This window comes from Acanthisitta chloris, unplaced genomic scaffold, assembly GCF_000695815.1.
Source record: "Acanthisitta chloris isolate BGI_N310 unplaced genomic scaffold, ASM69581v1 scaffold30598, whole genome shotgun sequence".
In the NCBI taxonomy this organism is placed as follows: Eukaryota; Metazoa; Chordata; class Aves; order Passeriformes; family Acanthisittidae; genus Acanthisitta; species Acanthisitta chloris.
In genome coordinates, this window is record NW_008689133.1 from 1 (window position 1) to 19,754 (window position 19,754).

At 41.0% G+C, this 19,754-nt stretch overlaps 1 protein-coding gene across 1 annotated transcript; it reads right to left on the reverse strand.

Moving 5' to 3' along the window:
- Positions 1-6,064: 6,064 nt before the first annotated feature.
- LOC103808529 (trimethylguanosine synthase-like) lies at positions 6,065-19,298 on the reverse strand (the record flags this gene model as incomplete). Its single annotated transcript, XM_009081317.1, has 6 exons — positions 6,065-6,340; positions 13,356-13,434; positions 14,468-14,684; positions 16,886-17,029; positions 17,987-18,154; positions 18,971-19,298. Coding segments are annotated over 6 exons (1,050 nt in total), but the record flags the coding sequence as incomplete, so codon positions are not given.
- Between the last annotated feature and the right edge of the window lie 456 nt (positions 19,299-19,754).

Consider the following 19,754-nt stretch of genomic DNA (forward strand, 5'->3'; position numbering starts at 1 on the left):
CCTAGCTGGACAGTGTTAATTTTGCCAATTCAGTCAGATTGGATTTCTTCTTGGCAGACATTGATTCTGCAGCCTATGCATCCATTTGTGAACTGCTTTTCTACTTGCAAAGCAAGTTGTAACAAATGACAGTAATTTTGGATCAGGTCATTCTTCTCATTAACAGAGAAAATAAACTTGCAAGAAGTCAGACTGTTTCCTACTTTATTATATTTATACCAAATGCTTTGATCTTTAAACCAAGCTGATAAATCAGAGCAGCCGCAGGAACAAGCAGCATGGTCAATCCAAAATGCTGAAAAATCATGTTAGCCTCTATCTTTATGCCTCAGGCCCAAACACGAGGTGAACCTGCCTACAAAGCAATTGCAAATTAGTTACATTTTGTACATTCTTATCTGATTTCTGAACTATTAGAATGCATCCAGGTCTTGGTTTTGTGTCAGCTGTTTTTGTTTGGCTGGGTTTTTTTTTAACTTCAAGGACTATAGTTTTATTTTTAGATAAAGGTTGGGATTTTTTTTTCCAGACAATGCTCTTTACAAGCTGCAGGAAAAAAATCAAAAGACTGCTAGTAAAGTCACAGAACTTGGCAGCAAGAAGCTAGAGTGGACACAAGCAACGTGTCTTGCAGAAGCCGCAACCCAGGCACCATGGCATTCAGCTCTGCAGCCTAAACACAGCCCTGTCGGTCCCATGCTCTGTCCTGCTCCAGCACTCAGCTCACCCTTGAGCCATCAGGAGCCCCTGCTTGTTGATGCCCTGCTCTACATTATGTGACCACAAGGTTTGTTCTCAAACCTGACTCCTAACAGCACCTCTTCTAGGCAGTGTTAATGAATATCCTGGTGGGTAATTTCCATGAGGTGAAAAACAAGGCTCACTTTTCTTGGGAGAACTGAGCTTTCCAATGTCAGAACCCAGCACTACAGCACCTCCTGGAGTATGGTTTCTCCTGCAGCCAGAATCACAGTTCAGAGTTCCCCACTCAGCCTGTTCCTGGGGAACTCCAGCTTCTGTTTGGGGACTCTTTCCAGAAGTACAGGTCTGAGCCTGAGCTGCAGATAACATTGCATCTGCTGAGAACATCCAAATGTTGATGGGAACAAATGGGAACATTGGGAATGACAAATGGGAACATCCAAATCTGAGGGAACCCCTTGGATAAGCTCAGCTGCAATGTGCATCCATGGAAATCATTCCCACACCAGCACAGACTGGCACAGGCAGCCCCCCTGAGTGACCCTCTGGGGCAATGGGTTCTTGCAGTCTGGAGTCCTCCTGAACAAAGCTGTATGTGTTTAACCTGCCTAGGCAGACTTTGAGATTAAGTTCGTGCATACCGGGAAAGCAGAGCATACAATTTGCTCCCGTTTGATATAATCATAGGCTGTCCTGGTGCCTGGAACAATTTAATGAATACCTTAGGACAGGTTTTGCTGTCAGATCATAATACCACCTTTCACAAAAGCTCTTGCCACTGTCACTATCACTGTGTCTGACACTGTGACAATGTGAAAGAACCCCCAGAGGTCGAGGTAGCAGTGCACCGATATGATAAATGTATTTATTCAACCTGCATCAACTTGTGATAACTATGCAGAAGAATATCCTCCCCGATGCCCATTCTTTGGACATATTTTTAGGAGAAAAGGTTGGGGAAAGGCATTTCATGACTCACAAAACACTGAAGATGTACTGTGAGCCTCTGTACTCATGTTTGCACAGTGGTAAAACTCTGGTATTGCCATTGCACTCCTCTAATAAACCACAGGGGTTTCAGAGGAAGGTTGCAGTGCAGCCTTGAGAAAAAGGAAGAGAATGAGTTGAGACAGAGGGAGGCAGGAAGGATCACACTGTCATCAGACCCAGACTGCCTCCAACAGCACTTATTTTTCCTCAGTGGTCTGAGAACCCAGAAACCCAGAGCAATGTTTTGGGTTTTCAGTGTAGCTTGTGTTGCTTGGAAACACCTTGAAACTTGCTTTGGTTTTGGAACTTCGTAAGGTGGCAGGCCAAGACCTCAGAGATATGATGAAAGGAAGAGCTCAGAAAATGCATTTGCTTGAGACTTGAAGAAGGGCCCAGAAGGGGCTGACAGTAAAAACACACTCCCTGACACCCAGAGATATGCCTGTCATGACATGTGCTAAAACAACACTGATCCTTGGATGTTCATATGGCGAAACCCAGCGCTGACCTTTAGGTTGCTGGGATGTTTCAGGAGGTGTTTCGCAGAGCTGTATGCACAGTTTGGCTGGGAATTCCCCCAGGTGAGGAAACTCTTGAGCAGAGCCCAGCACTGTTAGGGCTCCCAGTTGGGCTGCTGTTCTCCCCACCTCTGCCCTGGGCAACACCCCTGCTCACAGCATCCATCAGGCACTGCCAAAGCCTCAGGCATGGGTAAGAGGCACCACAAGACCATGCTGAGTAGACCCGGGATGAGCAAGCCCTGTTTGCAGACTCAGCCCTTACTCCTGCCTCCTCCTTGCATGATTGCAGCTAGATTTTCCGTTCTTGGGTGAATGTCCAGCCTCAGTAGATTCAGTCACTTCAGCCAGCTTTAGCCATTCCTATTGCTTCCTTTCACCAAGTGATGACTTTTGCAGCCTGCCAAGTAACAAGCTACCTTTTTTTTTTTTTTTTGCGTGAATTGATTTGGTGTTTGGGGGACTTCGCTTAACTGAATCAACGCAGCATCACTCTTACAAGTACTTTGCTTGAGTGTGCATATTTATCATATCCTGATGGAACAGGCTGGATGCTTGACAATTGAGCATCTGACAGCTGAAACAGGAGAGGGTCTGAACTGATTTCAAGCCTGGTTTTAGAGCATTTAGTCTTTTCACTGCAACACACACTTGTAAAGATATCTCTTCTGTCTTCATAAAGAAATCTAAAACTTCCTCACCATTGAAAATCTACTTTTTAAAAGTACTTTGGATTGCACAATGATATTCCAGTGGCAGGAATATGAAGATAACTGTGTTGGAAAGGCTGGACTAGCAATGGGAAATCAGTTCACACTATGTGATAAGATTACCCTCCTTCCTTAGTATTTGGAGGTGGGAAGACTTTTCTGTGAGGGGAGGACAGTTAAAGCAAACAGTATGTGGCATATGAAAGCAGAGTGAGTAAACCAAGTGGAAATGACCCAATTTTCTACTAATTTGTTCAATGAGTTACTGCAAGTAATTTTTTCCTTCTGCTATTTATGGGGTTTCCCTCTTCTAAATGTTAGCATGGTCACTGTGGTGTTACATGAATTTGTTTATATAACCCCTGAGTAGCACATAGAGACCCAGATGTTATTTCAGAAACCCTGCACTTGGGGAGGTTTTCTAAAATGTGTACGTGAAAACTCATGGAGCAGTTAATTTTTTACCTTAACACTAACAGGACCTCCTTCAGAAAAGGGCACAATACTGACTCAGCCCCACTGTTGTTCTGCTTTCGTGCCCCCGAACTTGCAATTAGGTTTCAGCCCTGCAATGCACATAACTGCATGTTCCATCGTTCCTCTTCATACCATGCACCAGAAAAAGAAACTGATGGGCTTGGTTTAATATTGGATTTAATTAAGATAAACCTAAAGAGGTTAGGGGCTCAAGAGCACTCTGGAAAGTAGAACATAGTATGTATTTATTTCATTTAGTCCAAATATTAGCTAACTTGCAAAAAAAAATATCTCTATTTATCCCATACTTTATTTTGTGGCTTAAAATTGGTAAAAGACCAAACCTCTATGAGTATTTACAGTAGCAATGCAACTTCTTTGTAGCCCAACATATCAGTTACAAAATACTACTCAAAACCCAAAAGGGTATTAAAATACTGGGTATGAGTTGTTGAGAAATTAAAGAGTCTCAGCCCATGTTAACTTTTTTTCTGCAATATAAAGCAAAATAACATTTTATGGAAACTCATGACTGAAGTTGTCCTCCATGAAGAGTTTGTTGGTTGAAATTGCCAACAAAAAAGTAAAAATACTCATAGATGGATTTTAGGCTTAACTGACTGACTGATTCACAGCCCTGGGGAACTTCACCTGGTCTGTGCAAGAAGCTGAAGGCAAAATGTTTATCACAACATAGCAGTGTACTCTAACTTCAAGCTGTATTTAAAACAAAGCCAACACCTTTTCTACTTCTTGGTTACAGAGAGGAACAGCCCTGAACAAAGACATTCTTCCGCTTCTGGTGCTTCATGTTATTGCAAAGTTCAGCAGAGACCTTTGAGAAATTGTTCCTTTTTTTAGCCACCAAGTTCATTATATAATGGAAGTAAACATTAAAACAGCAAATGTTGTACCTTTTATATTTCAGTTTCCACATTTTGCACACTAGGCACTGAACAATATCTAACTATTTCCCTGAACATAAAAGTAAGTTCACAAGCATTTCCCCCTGAGGGCTTCCTTCTACAGGATTAGCATCAGTGAGATCACAAAATGCTTCTAAAGCATCTCCTTAACTTTAGGGAGGAAAATGAGATCAAATAATAAGACTATTTTTGAGGCTGTAGTTCTCTGAGCAGCAATAAGCCAAATATAGTAAAATTTTAGTGTACAGGGTACTGTGACATACACAGTACGAATTAATCTGTTCTTCATTTAGCCTCAGGACTATCTTGGATTGTTATTATTTTTTGTAGCTTGTAGTGAAAATTCAACAGCATTATTACATTCACATGCCACAGCCACAGAATGTTTGGTGCTCCTGTAATACTAGCATCCTTGCCAAGCTCCTCTACCACCTAATAGCAAACTTCTGAGAAATAGTATTTTCTTTAGAATTCTCTTTAAATATTGACACAGAGCCTAGCACTATCACAATACGTCTTCTTTGCTGTAGCACAATGGCAAAACGCAGTGATCCAAATTAGCCAAATTATCTTCAAAGTAAACAAATATACCTTATGTGAAGCATGGATGTAACAGTCGATCAGAGTTTAGCACTTGTCTGGTACTGGGTGGACAGTAAACTTAGAAAGAAATGATTTCCCAAGTGCTATTTTACTGCACTGCAAACTTGCAACTCAGGTTGCATGTTTTTTAACATCCCATACACTCAAACACTTTGGTCTCTTAACTGACCTGAAGAGTTGGAGTTCATTCCTTAATGGGGAAAATAGACCCACTCATTTGGTTGTTCTACACAGTTATAGTTTTCTTTGATAGCACTAACACATGGTTTAGTGCTTAGTCTCTGCTGCCTTCAGCATCCTGCTGCACTCCAAGCAGAGGAGAAGCAGCATTAATTTGTCTTAGAAATTATTATTCCTACACTCTTACCTCAAAAACAAGCTCAATATTGAGTTTGGGGACTTACTGTAAGAGCATTTCAACGAGAGCACCTTATCCATGCCCTAAACACTTCTTGCCTGCCTCCTCTTCTGCTTGGAGAAGTGCTCAAAAGCCACTCTTCACTCCCAAACCCCAAGTGGGAGCCAAGAGCCCTCACCAGCGAGAGCTGGGCTCCCTCTGTCCTCCCTGAAACCTGTGCAAGGATCCAAAAGGCCTCAAAAAGAGGGCTCCAAAATTATCCAAAAAATACAAACCCCCAGTTACAAGGTTTCTTCAAAATATCTTTGTAATGAAGAGGACTGGCAAGGAGGAAAAAATTGACAAACCCAGAGGGTAGAGCCCTGCCACCAGACAAACACGCCCAGCTCTTACCTTGTGCTGCAACAAGCCAGAGCACTCACTGAAAGTAATGTGTGAACCTTCATCCTACAAAGAAAACTTTCAAAGGTTTCCCAGTGACCATGTGCTGCAGAGAGGTTAACCTTTTGTGGTGTACCTGACCATCTAGTTCCACCTGATGTTCAGACACGTTTGCTTCTCAAGCACAGACAACAGCTCTTGACACTTGGAGGTTCTCAGGCTATTCTTCTTCTCAACCCTCTGGATGCTCAAAACCAGAGCGAGCACAGAAGTAGCACGTGAGAGTTGCAAAGAAATCCTGAACTCCCCTTCCATGGGTTGGGCTCAAACCTTGCAAGACTGCATTTTATAAAGATCTTTTTTCATACATTCACAGCTTCTCTACATTTACAATTTTGTCAAAATAATTATAAAACATTTATTGACAGTAGGAATAAAAGAACAAATTTCTGTAAACAGAAATTAAAGTGGAAAATGGCTTTAAGTCATTTTTGACCAGCCAGCTGTACAAAAGCTTAAGCAAAGCACAGTCAGGGATGTTTGGAAGAATCCACACTGAGTTCAGATGTCATGCCTTATTAGATCACCAAAATAAGCTGTTATTGTCTTCAGTTTGTTATTGAGAAAATTTTGCTCTATTTCAACTTTCCCTCCTGGGCCTGCTAAGGAAGCCACCTGAAAAACAAACAACAAAAAGGAAACCAATCAATGCACAGAAGAAGCAAAACCCCACACCTTTTACTTGCATGAAATACCACATAAAACAAATCTTTGCTCTGTTAATATTGGTGAAAATGTTCCTTGGCACCTAATGCCTCTGATCCTCTTTTTTTGTCTTCTTTTACTCACAGAAGTGATTTGTGGCTTTCTTGTGACTGACCCTCCCCATGAAAATAAGAGGATTTTAGAACTAAAGATAAATACTTATAATGTCACATGCTGTTTTGCGGCAAGAGATGCTAAAGTCTGGATTGCAGTGTACATGGCATTCAAGACATGCACTTGCAGCAAAAAGCAAAGCTGTACCCTGTGCTTTAAAGATGTCAGACCCCTAATTTTGGGGGAAGAGTGAAACTGATCTTAGGAATTAGAATTAGGAAGCATAAGGGTTGCTCTAAAGAGTTGAGGTGTACCTGATGTGGAACAATCAAAACAAAGCCAATCCCTGAACAGGCAGAGAACTCAAAGAACAGTTACAGGTTTTTTGTTGTTGCTATTGCAACCAAAAATAAAATGCTGTTGTGTGTGTTGGAGTCCCAGGCAGCCCTGAGGGTAAGGCTGGGGGCAGCACTGTATCTGCAGGCAGGGAGAGCCCATCAGGCAGTGCTGGTCCCATCTTCATGTTTATGATCACTGGAGTGAGAATTTCACCATTCATGCTCTGTTGACTGAGCCTGGTACACACCTTTAGTGCTTAATGATTACAGATAGACAACATTTAGCATTGGACTTTGCATTTTGGACTGGAACATGCCATATTCTCCCCTTTCCTCTTCCTACTCATGATGCCTAGTGCGATGCCTCTGAGGGATGACAGCCTACAGACCACCAATTTCTCATCAGGACAGACTGCAGAGTCAGAAGGAAGAACACCAAAACTGAACATTGACTGCTTTTTTTTCCTTCACCTTGAACCCCAAGGATCTATGGTGTGGTGGGAGTCCCTGCTGCACAGCCACTTCTGCTCTGTGCTGCTGTTTTCCCAGGCTGTGGCAGGAAAACTATTTCTGTAGTTCCCTATGCAGGGACACTTCCCCGGTAGACATAAAGCAATCAAGTTCTACAAGCCTGCAGTAGATTTTAACTGATCTTTAAACCAAGATGATGATAGCAGTTGAAACTTAAAGTTCAGGCTGTGTTATTAACACTTCTAAATTCCCCTGAGACTTGACTCTGTCGCACAGGTTTAAATATAAACACGCTGAACTTCCTCTGTTTTACTCTAAGTAAAAAAGCAGTCTACTCTCATGAGAAAATAATAGATTAATTTAAATTATACTTTGAACCTTTATTGACTTGCCCAGAAAATTACAACACTTATCTGAATCAAGCATTTACTTTTCTGTTTTGGTTTTGTTTTCTCCCTTTTAATATTTTTGTTTCTGCAGACAGAACCAAAAGTGTGAGTGATTTCTTCATTTTTCAGTTTAACAGTGATAGGAAAAACCCCCTCCACGTTCTTGTCAAAGAGGAACCTGCCACTTAAGTAGAAAAGCAGAGGCTGGCTGACTTATAAATACCACAAGAATCTGAAATTGGCATGCCATCAGGAATGTTAATTTTACAACTTACCTGTTCTCACCTGAAATCCTAAAAGCAGTTACCATTGTGGGGTGATCCATACTTTTTTTCTAGGAAGCTGTTGAGTTTATGCTTTTAATTTATTACATACAAAAGCTGGAAGGTCCCTTCCAGAAAACATTAAGAGACTGCACTTTATAACTAATGTTGTTTAAGTCTTCTAAAATATTAATTGGATTAGTCAACTAAATATAGGAATACTGAAATTGCTGTCTTGGGGTTCTGCACTCCTGTTTTCATGGCACAGTTTGTGTCACTAGCGTATCTAAGTATGACTAATGCATTGATATTAAACACAAGTGTTTACTAAATATTTCTCTTAGAAGACTGAGTAAAACAAGATGCTTCATCACTAATGCAGGTAAATGCTGCTCCTACATTTGATACGTGGTGTCCACCAAAGGACAGCTGAGAATTTACATAAGCCATGCCTAGGCTCTAGGTGTTAAATCCAGGATAACTGAGACTAATTTCAAACAACTAAAAGTATTTGATAAACCCAAAGGTGAGAAAAATTTAAATAAGCACACGGGTGCAAGCTCTGCAGCGGTAGATCTGGCACTGTACACTCTCCAACGCACCCTGATATTCAGAGGACAGCAACACAGCCTCAGCGATGATGCCTATTTGTAAATTGCTGGAGGTTGCAAATTTAATTACATAGAAATTGTCAAGTTTTTCTCAGAAGGGCTCAGTCAACCCTGACTGGGGAATGAGGGAAAGCTGCCACACACCAAGCTTCAGAAAGGTACCAGCTTGGCGGAGGGATGCCCTGTAAAAATAACAGCAGATTGAGGAATGATGCTTTGAGAAAAACAAAGGTGCTCACCTATTTTTAGAGATGCTGTTTTCACAGTGAACTACAACAGTGAATACTGAAAGGCTTTTTAATTTCCTTTAAAAACTGGTCTAGACCAAATTTCTTTATTTTGCATTGACCCCTCCCTGCATCCCTCTCACCTGGATGCTTCATCCTTCAGTTCTGTGACTACTGACAGAGAAAGTCCACAGCTACAGATGCAGCCACAGAGCTTAAAAAATGTAGCCAACAGGTTTGGTCTCAAGTTTAAAATAGGAGACATCAGAAAAGAAATACAAAAAGGGAAACTAACACGGAAGATTATTTCAGGAGCACAAGTTGCTTAAGGTGCAAACTTGCTTTATATTCTTCAGGTGTATTTTTGAACTTGAAGGTTTTCCTCTTGGTCTTGCAGGTTTTGGGGTTCTTTTTAATCATACAGAAATTCCTTTAGTAAAGTAACCTCCTATCTATTCCAGCCACCAACTAAGGTAACTGTGGACAAAAAGCATACTGTCATTTTTTCCCCCCTCCAAGAAACTGTTCTGAGGTATGAGAAATACGAGCTTTTTGGCTTGATAGGCAGTCACACAAGGACACTGTGTGACTTTATAGAATACTAGTAAAAAGAGGAACCCCCTTCCCCTGCAACCAATCTAAAGGCTAGGGGGAGAAAAAGCCCACCCACTTGGGAAAGAAGTCAACGATATTCTTTACACTGAGCATAATGAAATCAAATGCTCTCAGGCAGCATTTTTCAATAAGTACAGGTCTGCAGGTGGACTGTGCACAGTGAATTATGTCACAGTGGTGCTGCCACCCTTTGACAGCCCAGACATTTATTTATTTATTTTTAACTTGAAGTAGGCAAACTACAATTCAGTATTCAAGCACTAAGAGATTTAGGAAGATTGAAGTCCAGAAGTTCTGCTCTATCCACAGTCAGGACAAGTAATAAACTCCTCAGTACTCAATCCCTCAAATTTGGCCAGGCTGGTAAAGAGGTTGATATGGTCTTCTGTCTCACAACATACCAGGTCTCCACCATCTGAGGCTCATCAGTTTATTGTGGGGAGCCATCACACATCCTGACTCCATTCTGACCACCAGTGAGAGAGCAACAGCAACCAAGTATGCCTTCTGCAATCAGGTGAAAAGAACATATCCCACCATTAGGAAGAAGGCCCTACAGGAACAAATTGCAGGTTTCTCCTTCTTTTTGCAAATATTAAGATACAGAAGAATAATCTGGTACAGAAAACAGCCTATGAAAGTGATCAGACTACCTGAGATGAATCCTGGTCCCTGAGGTGAGTACACACTTCCCACTCTGCACAAGGAGGCAGAGCACAGATTGCTAAACACTTAACACTCATGGAGGTGTCTGTTGCAACTTTCCATCCTCCTTTTTTTTTACAGGATGTGAAAAAAACTTATAGAAAGAAAAGACTCAACAGGAGTGTCACATGAGCTACATAATAGGCATTAAAAAGCCAATATTTTCTAATGTATGTGCATGCACATTTATATATAATCCCTGATTATTCCTTAACTAGAAAGAATATTGTGAAAGATTGATCCAGCCTAAAACTGGACCCGCATACATTACAAATTTTCTAACAAATACATGTTTGTAAACAAGATTTGATGCAATTCAGGGAAATGTTTTTATATTTCCTGTAAATGCACCGACCATGTTCCACCGGTTCGCTGCTCCCTCTCGAGGCAGAAGTACAAAAGTTCACTTCTCCTCGATCTAAACTCTTGAATTTCTATGCTAATCCAAAGAACCTCCTCTCTAACAGATGAACTCTACACAGAAAAGGCCATGCCTGCAGACATAATAAGCACTGCTTTTGCAATAAAATCATGTGGAACAAGGCTGGATATTTTGTCTACCGATAAAGCAATGATCACCAAGTTCTCCAACACAGCTAGGTCAAGGTCAGCCACAACCTGCTTTCACACCAGCAGCAGGATCCCTAGTCTATATTAGCTATCTAACAGTTACCTAACTGCTATATTTTGTAAAAAGAAGTACATATTTTCCACTAAAGATTAACTAAAGGTTAAACAGCATTCTTATTGTAAGGTTGCTTCCAACTGCTGGACTTTTATTTCCATTTCTCCTTGAAATACAGAGACATGAGCAAACTTGCACTGATAGTGTCTTACAGTCAGTATAAACATCTTCACTGAGGTTTGCAATGGCAATTAAGTGAGCTTCTAACTCAATTTTAATTGACAAAAATACAAGCACACCTTGGATGTAGATTCAAGCCAGTCAACGAGAGGCAAGAGGCCAAGTATGTAAGTTTTAACAGCTCCCAGCTCGCACATTAAGCATGTTAGACCACCTATTCTAGGAGCAAAGTGATCTCTGAAAGCCTTATATATGTATGTGTATGAGCATACAAAGTTAACTTCTGAGGACACAGAAGAGGCAAATCCTACATGCCTGAGCAATGTTATCATAAATCAAACTTAGGTTTGTAAGTTTCCGTTCAAATCTAAGGGAGCAGGTAATCTGTTCAACAAATACTACTGTATCCAAGTTATTCAGTTTTCAGGTATTAGTCTTCTGCAAAAAATGTTTTAAGTTTACTTCACCAGGCTTTTATAGGCCCCTAGAGTTTATGGACTACATTCACAAGCCAAGCTACATCATTACACCCATGTGGTGGTGCCCACAGGCCCTTGTCAAGGCAGTTGTTGCAGAGGAAGCCACCCTATTTGGTCCATGAGGAAACACAGATGAGAGCTGTGGGCAAAGCAACAAGCAAATTAGAAGAGAACTGTCTTTACCGTTAAGAACTTCAATGATAAATCTTTTTTTTCTGGAGATTCACAGCCCTCCAACTGTAGAAGTAGTAAATCCAGAAACGTCATTCTTCAACACAGCCAGAGATGTTGGCAGCCAAACCCATAACTAGTGTCCTATGGCCCAGAGTACCCACTAAGGTCATGTTTGGGACAGTCATATTTGACACACCTTTGTCCACACAGGATTAAAACATTTCCCTAAACAATGGGCTAGGTTCACATTCTCTTCCCTCCCTCTCAGATCATCAACCTTTAGTGTGGTTTTTTTTTCTCATACTGATGCAATCTCTAGAGAAAGGTATAAAGAGCTGATTTCTCTTCCTGCAAGTAGCCCATAGCCTGGAATAGTGAACTGAATCCAGGCCTCCAGCCACATACTTTTTAACAACTAAGCCATGGTTTTGAGCAATAGCTGCTGCTCTTCAGCCACCTGTGTAAAAGCAAACCCATGGATGCACATCAACAGCATTCAGAGCTAATTGCACTGAGATTAGAGGTGACAAGACACCTGAGCCAAACACTTAGAAATGCTGAGCTCTTTTGCAGAAAGAGGTGCAGGTCTGTGGGGAGTACTCATGGATTCTTTTGCGTAAGTGAAATGTAGATGCCTTTGCCCATCTATAAATCCAGGAAAAAGTGCTCATGAGCAGAGCAGAAAATTACTGAGGTCATTTTTCATCATGGGAATGAAATATTTGATAAAATGCAGTGGCAAAAAGTTAAAATTAGAGAAAATATTCTTAAAATTCAGGTCCCCATCCAAAGATTCATAAGTCACTTTGACATTTCACCAACCTGAAATGCAAAAAGGAATTGAATCATCACCTGCCATACCAATGGTGCTGTGCACAGCATGGGCTCAGTGTGCTAATACTTAGGCCATGTGAATGTCAGCCTGTTTCTCAAGCCAGCTGTTTGCCACCACTGATACCACAAGCCACCATATGGCTTGATACCTTGCCTCCTCTAAGTGAGACATAGCTTTTGCAAAAGGAGGAAATAATCCTGGGAGGTTCTGCCACATGTTGCAGGCGAGGAGAACTGCTCCCTTCTTTGCAAAAAGCTACAAGACATAATTAACATAGAAAACAGACAGAGGAAACCAGACACTTAGTGGAATTGTTACAGTCACCTTATTGCTTAAAAACCAGATTCTAACAAAAATCTCTGATACAAAAAAAACCCACACCAGTGAAACAAATTATGTGTTTCATCATCAATCACTGCAATGCAAGCAGCCCATACGGAACCACTCACTTCTGTGCAGAGCACCAGTACCATCTCCGGTGCATGACATTCGTGTCTGATCTACTCATCACCGACAGCAGTGGCTGCAGGCTGTATAGTAATTTCCTGAAACTCCTTCATAAACTGCAAGCCTTGAAAGTCTGGGACCCAGCAACTTATCAGATAGTAAGAGCTGGTTAAAACAGATCTTTTTCTTTTATAATGATGTATCTATCTCACTACCAGCCTTGGACCTTCTATAAGAACCTTCAATCTGTTGCTTTATGAAGGAATAGTGTTGAAATCATGGAAATAATCTACTACTCCCATTTCAAAATATATCAGAAATACTGCAAACATCACTTTGTAAGTGCAAAAGTGACTGCAAAAGTCACTTTACACAAGGGTCATACTTACAAAAACCAAACACTCCTCATTCAGTTGAACAGACTTAGAAGTCTTAAGTTTGTGCTTATAATACCTATGTTGTAAGCCAGCTGAGCATTTTGTTAATTAGTGAACTCTTATCCAGTAACATACCTGGTCAATATCAGCATTACGAGGTAGAAAATACACAATATTGTTGGTGATCTTCTTGGAGAGCCTGAAAATTTCAAATGTAGAAGCCAGTAAAGGAAAAAAACAAGAATGTGGAGAGAGAAGTTGCTTTATATTAATTAATTTTGAAAGTATGTCTCAAATTCAATTATGCAAATAAATTATAGGTAGTCTTTTGAGTCTGAGTTGGATTCTCTTCTGAAATGCAAAAATTAGTGTTGTCTAAATGCAGAAACTCTATTTCACCATTAGTGCCCTAAAAGGTAGAAAAAAGTCCCCAACACTCACTTTTTGAGAAGATTTAACTGAACTACAGAGGAATATTTCAGAAATTTGAATGTAGTTTGTAAACAATACATGTGGTTTATATTTGTTTTCTAACCCATGTTGTGGAATCTCTCACACATGCAGACAAAGATTTTCTTACTCTTACAAATGTGGCTACATTTAGCCAAAAAGGAAACAACTGAGATATTTTGGGACAACCCCTCCCCCACTTCATATTTGAGAAAACTGTTATGCTAATACGTTCCCAGATGAACAAGTGCTCAATACCACTAAGTTAGTATGCAATTTGTACATTAATTAAAAGGGTAAATATTTTGCTTATACTCTTCTCAAACTTTCCAAGTCACAGGCAGGTGCTATGACTGAGAACAGTTTGAGTAAGATATTCCCTTTACAAATCAATTAAAAAGTGGAATTAATGACAAAGTCATAGCTCACATAACTATACACATCACGTGGCTATTTGATTACTTCAGGGTATTTTAATAAAATAATATAAAGGAGTTAAAACTGCTGAATCAATGCTTTAAACTGAGAAGCTATTCAATTCTCTAACAGATTTTTTACTTTTAACTCTTTATGGCTTTTTGTTAAATAAAAATTTAAAATAAAAATACTTAATTTTAGGTAGTCAAAGTCATGAGGCTGAGGCTGTGGAAGTAAGACTAAACACAGGTGGCACACCTGGGACTTCAGCTGCAGCCAGCTGGACATGCAAAGCCCATGTTAAGAGATAGAAAAGAAGAAAGAGAGAAAGCCATTTGTAAATGACCGAAAATCACAAGTGTGTAACTCTGAAAGGATATCCGTCTGGGCAAATCATGGTTTGGATATCGAAGATTTCGGCAGTGGCATAGTCAGGTCCCCCCCACGGTGGGCTGAGGAACACAACATCTGCTTGCAGGTCAGCAGCCAGCACCATGAAGTCTCCACATATGAATTCTATCTGATCTGCCACGCCGTACACCTCCGCGTTGTTGCGCGCAAGACTCAGCTTCTCGGGATCAATATCAATAGCAATCACTGAACATGAGAGAGAGAGCAAACACATGGGTTAATGTGAACTGCGAATGCCACCCGACCACAGACAGGATGTTTCACAAGGAACATGTTCTTCTGCAGCCAGCAGTTACAAGTCACATCTATAATCTACTGCTGTGAGTGACTACTTTGATTTTGTAGGTCACGATAGACATGAAGCTCCTCAGAGGGGAAGGACCTGCCGTGGTGTGGCAGGGGGCAGGAGCAGAGGTTCCACCAAGAGCAGAACCTCTGCATTTACAAACCAGAAAAAGAAGCCACACAGCCACGACTGAGAAGGCTCAGCTACTGTTGCAAACCTGGAAAGCTTTAACTTTAGGCAGTGATACATCTAGTGCCATGACCACACTGCATCTTGGCTCAAGCAGTGGATGGGTGTTGTGGTTTAGGAGTGGTATCCCCCAAGTTAGTGTTTCCACTATAACCCCCAGACCACACATAACTCGCTTGCTCCCCCACCCCTTCCCCCTGCAGCTGGATGGAGGGAACTGGAGACACAAAAGGTAAAGATCATGGGTTGAGATAACAATTTACTAAGAAACAGCAATGAAGTAAAAAAATGAACAGTAACAATTATATTAATAGAGTGTACAAGACAGGTGATCGACTCATGTGTGATTGCTCACCATGCAGAACCTGGCGCTGCCCATCCGGGCTGCCTGTCCACACACACTGTGCCCTGACCTAACAGGCCTGGAACAAGAAGCGTACCCCCCATCCCCTCTGTCCCCTCCTCATGACATGTGGTGGTATGGAATAACCCCAGGGTCCTAGTGTGCCCTTCCTGGCTGCTGCAAAAGTTAACGCTGTCCTGGTCAGAACCAGGACAATGGGTAAGGCTGTCTGCTTAGAAGAGGAAGTTCTCCTTGCTTCAATTTTGGCAGGAGTCTGACGACTTAAATGGTGTCAATTAGAAACTTACTCTTGTCCTTTGTTAAAGAGAAATATTTATCTGTGGCTGATCACATTGTACTAAAACTGAGGTTAAAAAAGCCCCACCCAACACAGCATAAGAGAGATGATACATGGGCAAAAAAAATTAAACCAGGAAATACAAAAAGCTAAGTGAAATTTAGAAGATATTTATAGAATGAATCATAGCCTACCATTTGTCTTGCTCAGAAATTACTCAGAAGAGTTAGATAAACTGGTATTTTACCAGAGCGTTTGATGAGCAGATGAATATCAAGTAGTCAGTGTTTTTACAGAAAGTACTCGATGTTTGAGTACAATTCCATTAGCTGCCATTAGACTAATATTAAGTTATAACTTTTCTGTATTTGTTTCTGCTGCAAGTCCAGAGGAGGCCACAAAGTTGCTAAGAGAACTGGAGCATCTCCCCTAAGAAGACAGGCTGAGGAAGTTGGGGCTGTTCAGCCTGGAGAAGACTCCATGGAGATCTCATAGCAACTTTTCAGTATCTGAGGCAGCCTACAAGGGAGCTGGAGAGGGATTCGGGATTCTTTGAACTGCAATGATAGGACAAGGGGTAATGGGTTCAAGCTGAAGGAGGGGAAGTTTAGGTTAGGTATTAAAAGAAAGTTTTGTTTTTTAAGAGTGGTGAGACACTGGAACAGGCTGCCCAGGGATGTGGTGGATGCCCCGACCCTGGCAGTGTTCAAAGTCAGGCTGGATGAGGCCTTGAGCATCCTGGTCTATTGGGGAGGTGTCCCTGCCCATGGCAGGGGGTGGGTTGGGACTAGATGATCTCTAAGGTCCATTCCAACCCCTAAAATTCTATGATTCTATCTGCAGGTGATTCCATTCAAGTGTTTTAAGTGCTATTCACATGCAATCTGCTTTTGAGTACACAGACCTGAGTAACAATTGGGAAAAGCAGCAGTGTTGTGGTGTCTCTGCGGACTGGCACTGCAAACAGAAGTCCGGCAATCTTCAGAGCATCCCACACACCAGATACTATGCCACATAAAAATAATGTTGACTACTACAACACAAATCCAACTCTAACTTAAAACAGAAAAGCAGTTTTATAGGTCCTTTGTAAAAATAAGAAAGCTCATATTGTGAGTGTGCTGAAGACTGAAAGAAAGAAGTCTGAAAAAAGCTTCAGTTCCTACAGAAGCACTGAAAAAAATAAATCAGCAAACAAAGCACATATATAAATTTTAGAGGGAAAAAGATGGAAGGAACAAAATAACACACTATATACAGCACTTACTTACCTCTTTTTGAGGTCAGTGCGAACTGAATAGCATTTCCTCCAACCCCACAGAATGCATCCACTATGATATCGCAGCTGAACGACTGACTAACGCGGACAGCAATATGCTCAGCTATTTTCTCAGGAGTAACAGAAAACCAACCCTCTGCAAAGGAAAGGGAAGAAACATATTTTTGCCTCTTATTTCAAGGTCACCTGAATTAAAACCAAACAAACAACCCCCACATACAACTGAAGCTTTAGTGTTAATCCCAAGTATTTTGGCTCAGTGCATTCAACCAGGCAATACAGGCTTTGAAGATTATAAACTGGTCAGTCCAGCAATTTGCAAAGCAAACAAAGTCTCACTGAAGCACACAGATATGCCTCTATCTCAGTAGACGTTTTGTTGAACTTGGTGCTGAGGATTCTGGCTTATCCAGGACAAGTCCAGCAACACAGCTATGACAAACTTTACACACATCATGATTATGTTCTGCAGCAAGTAAAACCAGAAATATATTCTTTCTTATCCGACATGTTATTTTCTTCACAGCAATGTTTGGTCTGCCAAATAATCTGCATGTTTATGTGGGAGAGCATTACAAAAGAAAGGCTTAGAAAATCAACAAAGCCAAGATACCCAAAAAAAAAAAAGTAATCCTAATTCCTCCTTTACCTATAAATTTATGATTTGGATGTGGTTTCCATATAAACATGGAAAAAAATTGCTTTGAAAGTGACTGCTGAAAGTCAGCAACAAACAGAACAAAACTAGATCCATGTGCTTGTTTGGAAGTTTCACAACATTGTTTTCTTAAACATAGAAACACGAAAATGTCACTGAATTTCTGAAAAAGTCCTGACCAAGCATAATTTGGGCCCAGTATGATCTTCAGCAAACATCAGGACAAATGCAGACAGGGGTGCCTCACACTAGATGCAATTCTGAAGTCCAAGACCCTTGTTTACCTGCCTTCTGGGGGATGGAATTTATTCAGAGGTGCAAACACACATTCAGTAATGCTCCTCCTTTAAAAAGAATTGTAATAAACTGCAAGAAGGGCAACAGGTTTGGATACATCTTATACCAACAGGTCAGCATATTTAGTACTAAACACACCTCTGTCTAGCTTAATTCCCTCATCAAACCGAGAGAACAGCCGGTAGCGCTGTGCCCAGTACTTGACCAGCTCTGGATCAGCAGCAATCTCAGCAGGTATAGGTTTCAGGGCAATTTTATTTCTTCTTCTTTTCTTCTTTTTCTTCGTGGTACTTTTTTCACCTACAGCTGTAAGACACTGCAAAAGTTCACAGTCGCTGTTCTTGTAGGCTAGGAATGCAATCAGTAGTTAGGTGAGAGTCAAGACATAAGATGCTCCTGTTTAAAAACACTGCTAAATGTAATTTATTACTGTTCACCAGATTATGCAGATTAGTGGTTTAATTTAAAAAAGAGCATCCTGTATTTCAAGAGATCAGTCACAGTCCTAAAAATCCTAACAGTTCACCCATTATTTAAGAGCCTTAATCTTCAACTGATGACAAACTCTATGTAATGAGCAAACAAGTGGATCAGAGACAAATTTAATGCCCTTATATTAGTCATGAGTAAGAACCAATCTAGACAAGAGTTTTACAGTAGGACTTCTAATTGAATTAGTGTAGAAAGGATTGAACTACATACAAAAACCTGAAAAATACTGCTTTCCCCTTTGTATAGTATTAAATAGAAAAGTTCAAAATACTGGTTTTTTTTCCCCTCCTACAAAATAATTTTAACAACACATGCTCTGCAGAGCTCAGCAATGTGCATCTGAGAACCCAAAAACTTGAGGCCTGAATTGGAAACCTCTTAGACCATATTGAGGACCAACAGTGACTGTTTATCTATGACAAAATACTGTCAGCATTAAAGACAAGACCTGGGATTCTGGCACTCAGGAATAAACTAGTCCCACTAGCACAACTCTCAATCACCCTCATTGCCCCTTGGACCTAATGAGTCTGTTTGAACAAAGTAAATAAGTAGTGACATTGTAACTTGGAAAGGCAACATTACATCCACTGCCAATTCATTTCATCAATTTGCAGGAGACTGATGTACCTTGGCTGGTGTCCTCTGTTTCTGCTTGGAGATAATCGGGAATATCCAGAGAGACAAGCTGTCGTCCAGTTCCATGCTCAGCCCTCCCTGCAGCATCCTGCACCACCTCCTCAAGGTTACTCTCTCCAGGTTCTGTGCAGGCTGTGCTGGAAGACGACGGCTTTTGGTTTTCAGCACTCAGCGTTGCAGTCTGTGTGGCAGGAACACCTTCCTGACCCTCTGAGTCGCTGCTGCTCACAGACAATGCCTCTGCTTTACCCTGAGGGGTGACTGGCTGGGATGGGGCTTCCTCCTCAGGTTTACTAACCCGCTTCAGGAACATTTCCACCTGTAATTGTCAAATATCATGGACATTCACATGGTGCTGTTGATCAGCTACCTAGAGAACAGCCTAAAAGCCTCACAGTTCAAAAGCACCTGCCATTGCAGGCACTCTCTACCATGTGTATTTTGAAAAGAGTAAACTATTCAGAGTGAAAACATTCAAGAAGTCCTCAACCATGCCTCCTTTTTATAACATCTGGAAACACGTTGTCTTTGGGAACTAGTCACCAGCCATGTCCAAAAGAGAAACTCCAAAAAAATTTGACAGATAAATACAGTAAATGATTCTCATGGAATATCTGAAACATAAACAGTCAGACTTGCCACAGCACAGGTGACCAAGTCTACTACTTTATAATTAACTACCTTTCCTCAATCTGCATTCAGAGAACCTGTACTCTGCCTCTCAGGGAAGAGTTTTTCAGCATAAACAGGTTAAGATTACTGTGGGAGATCGACG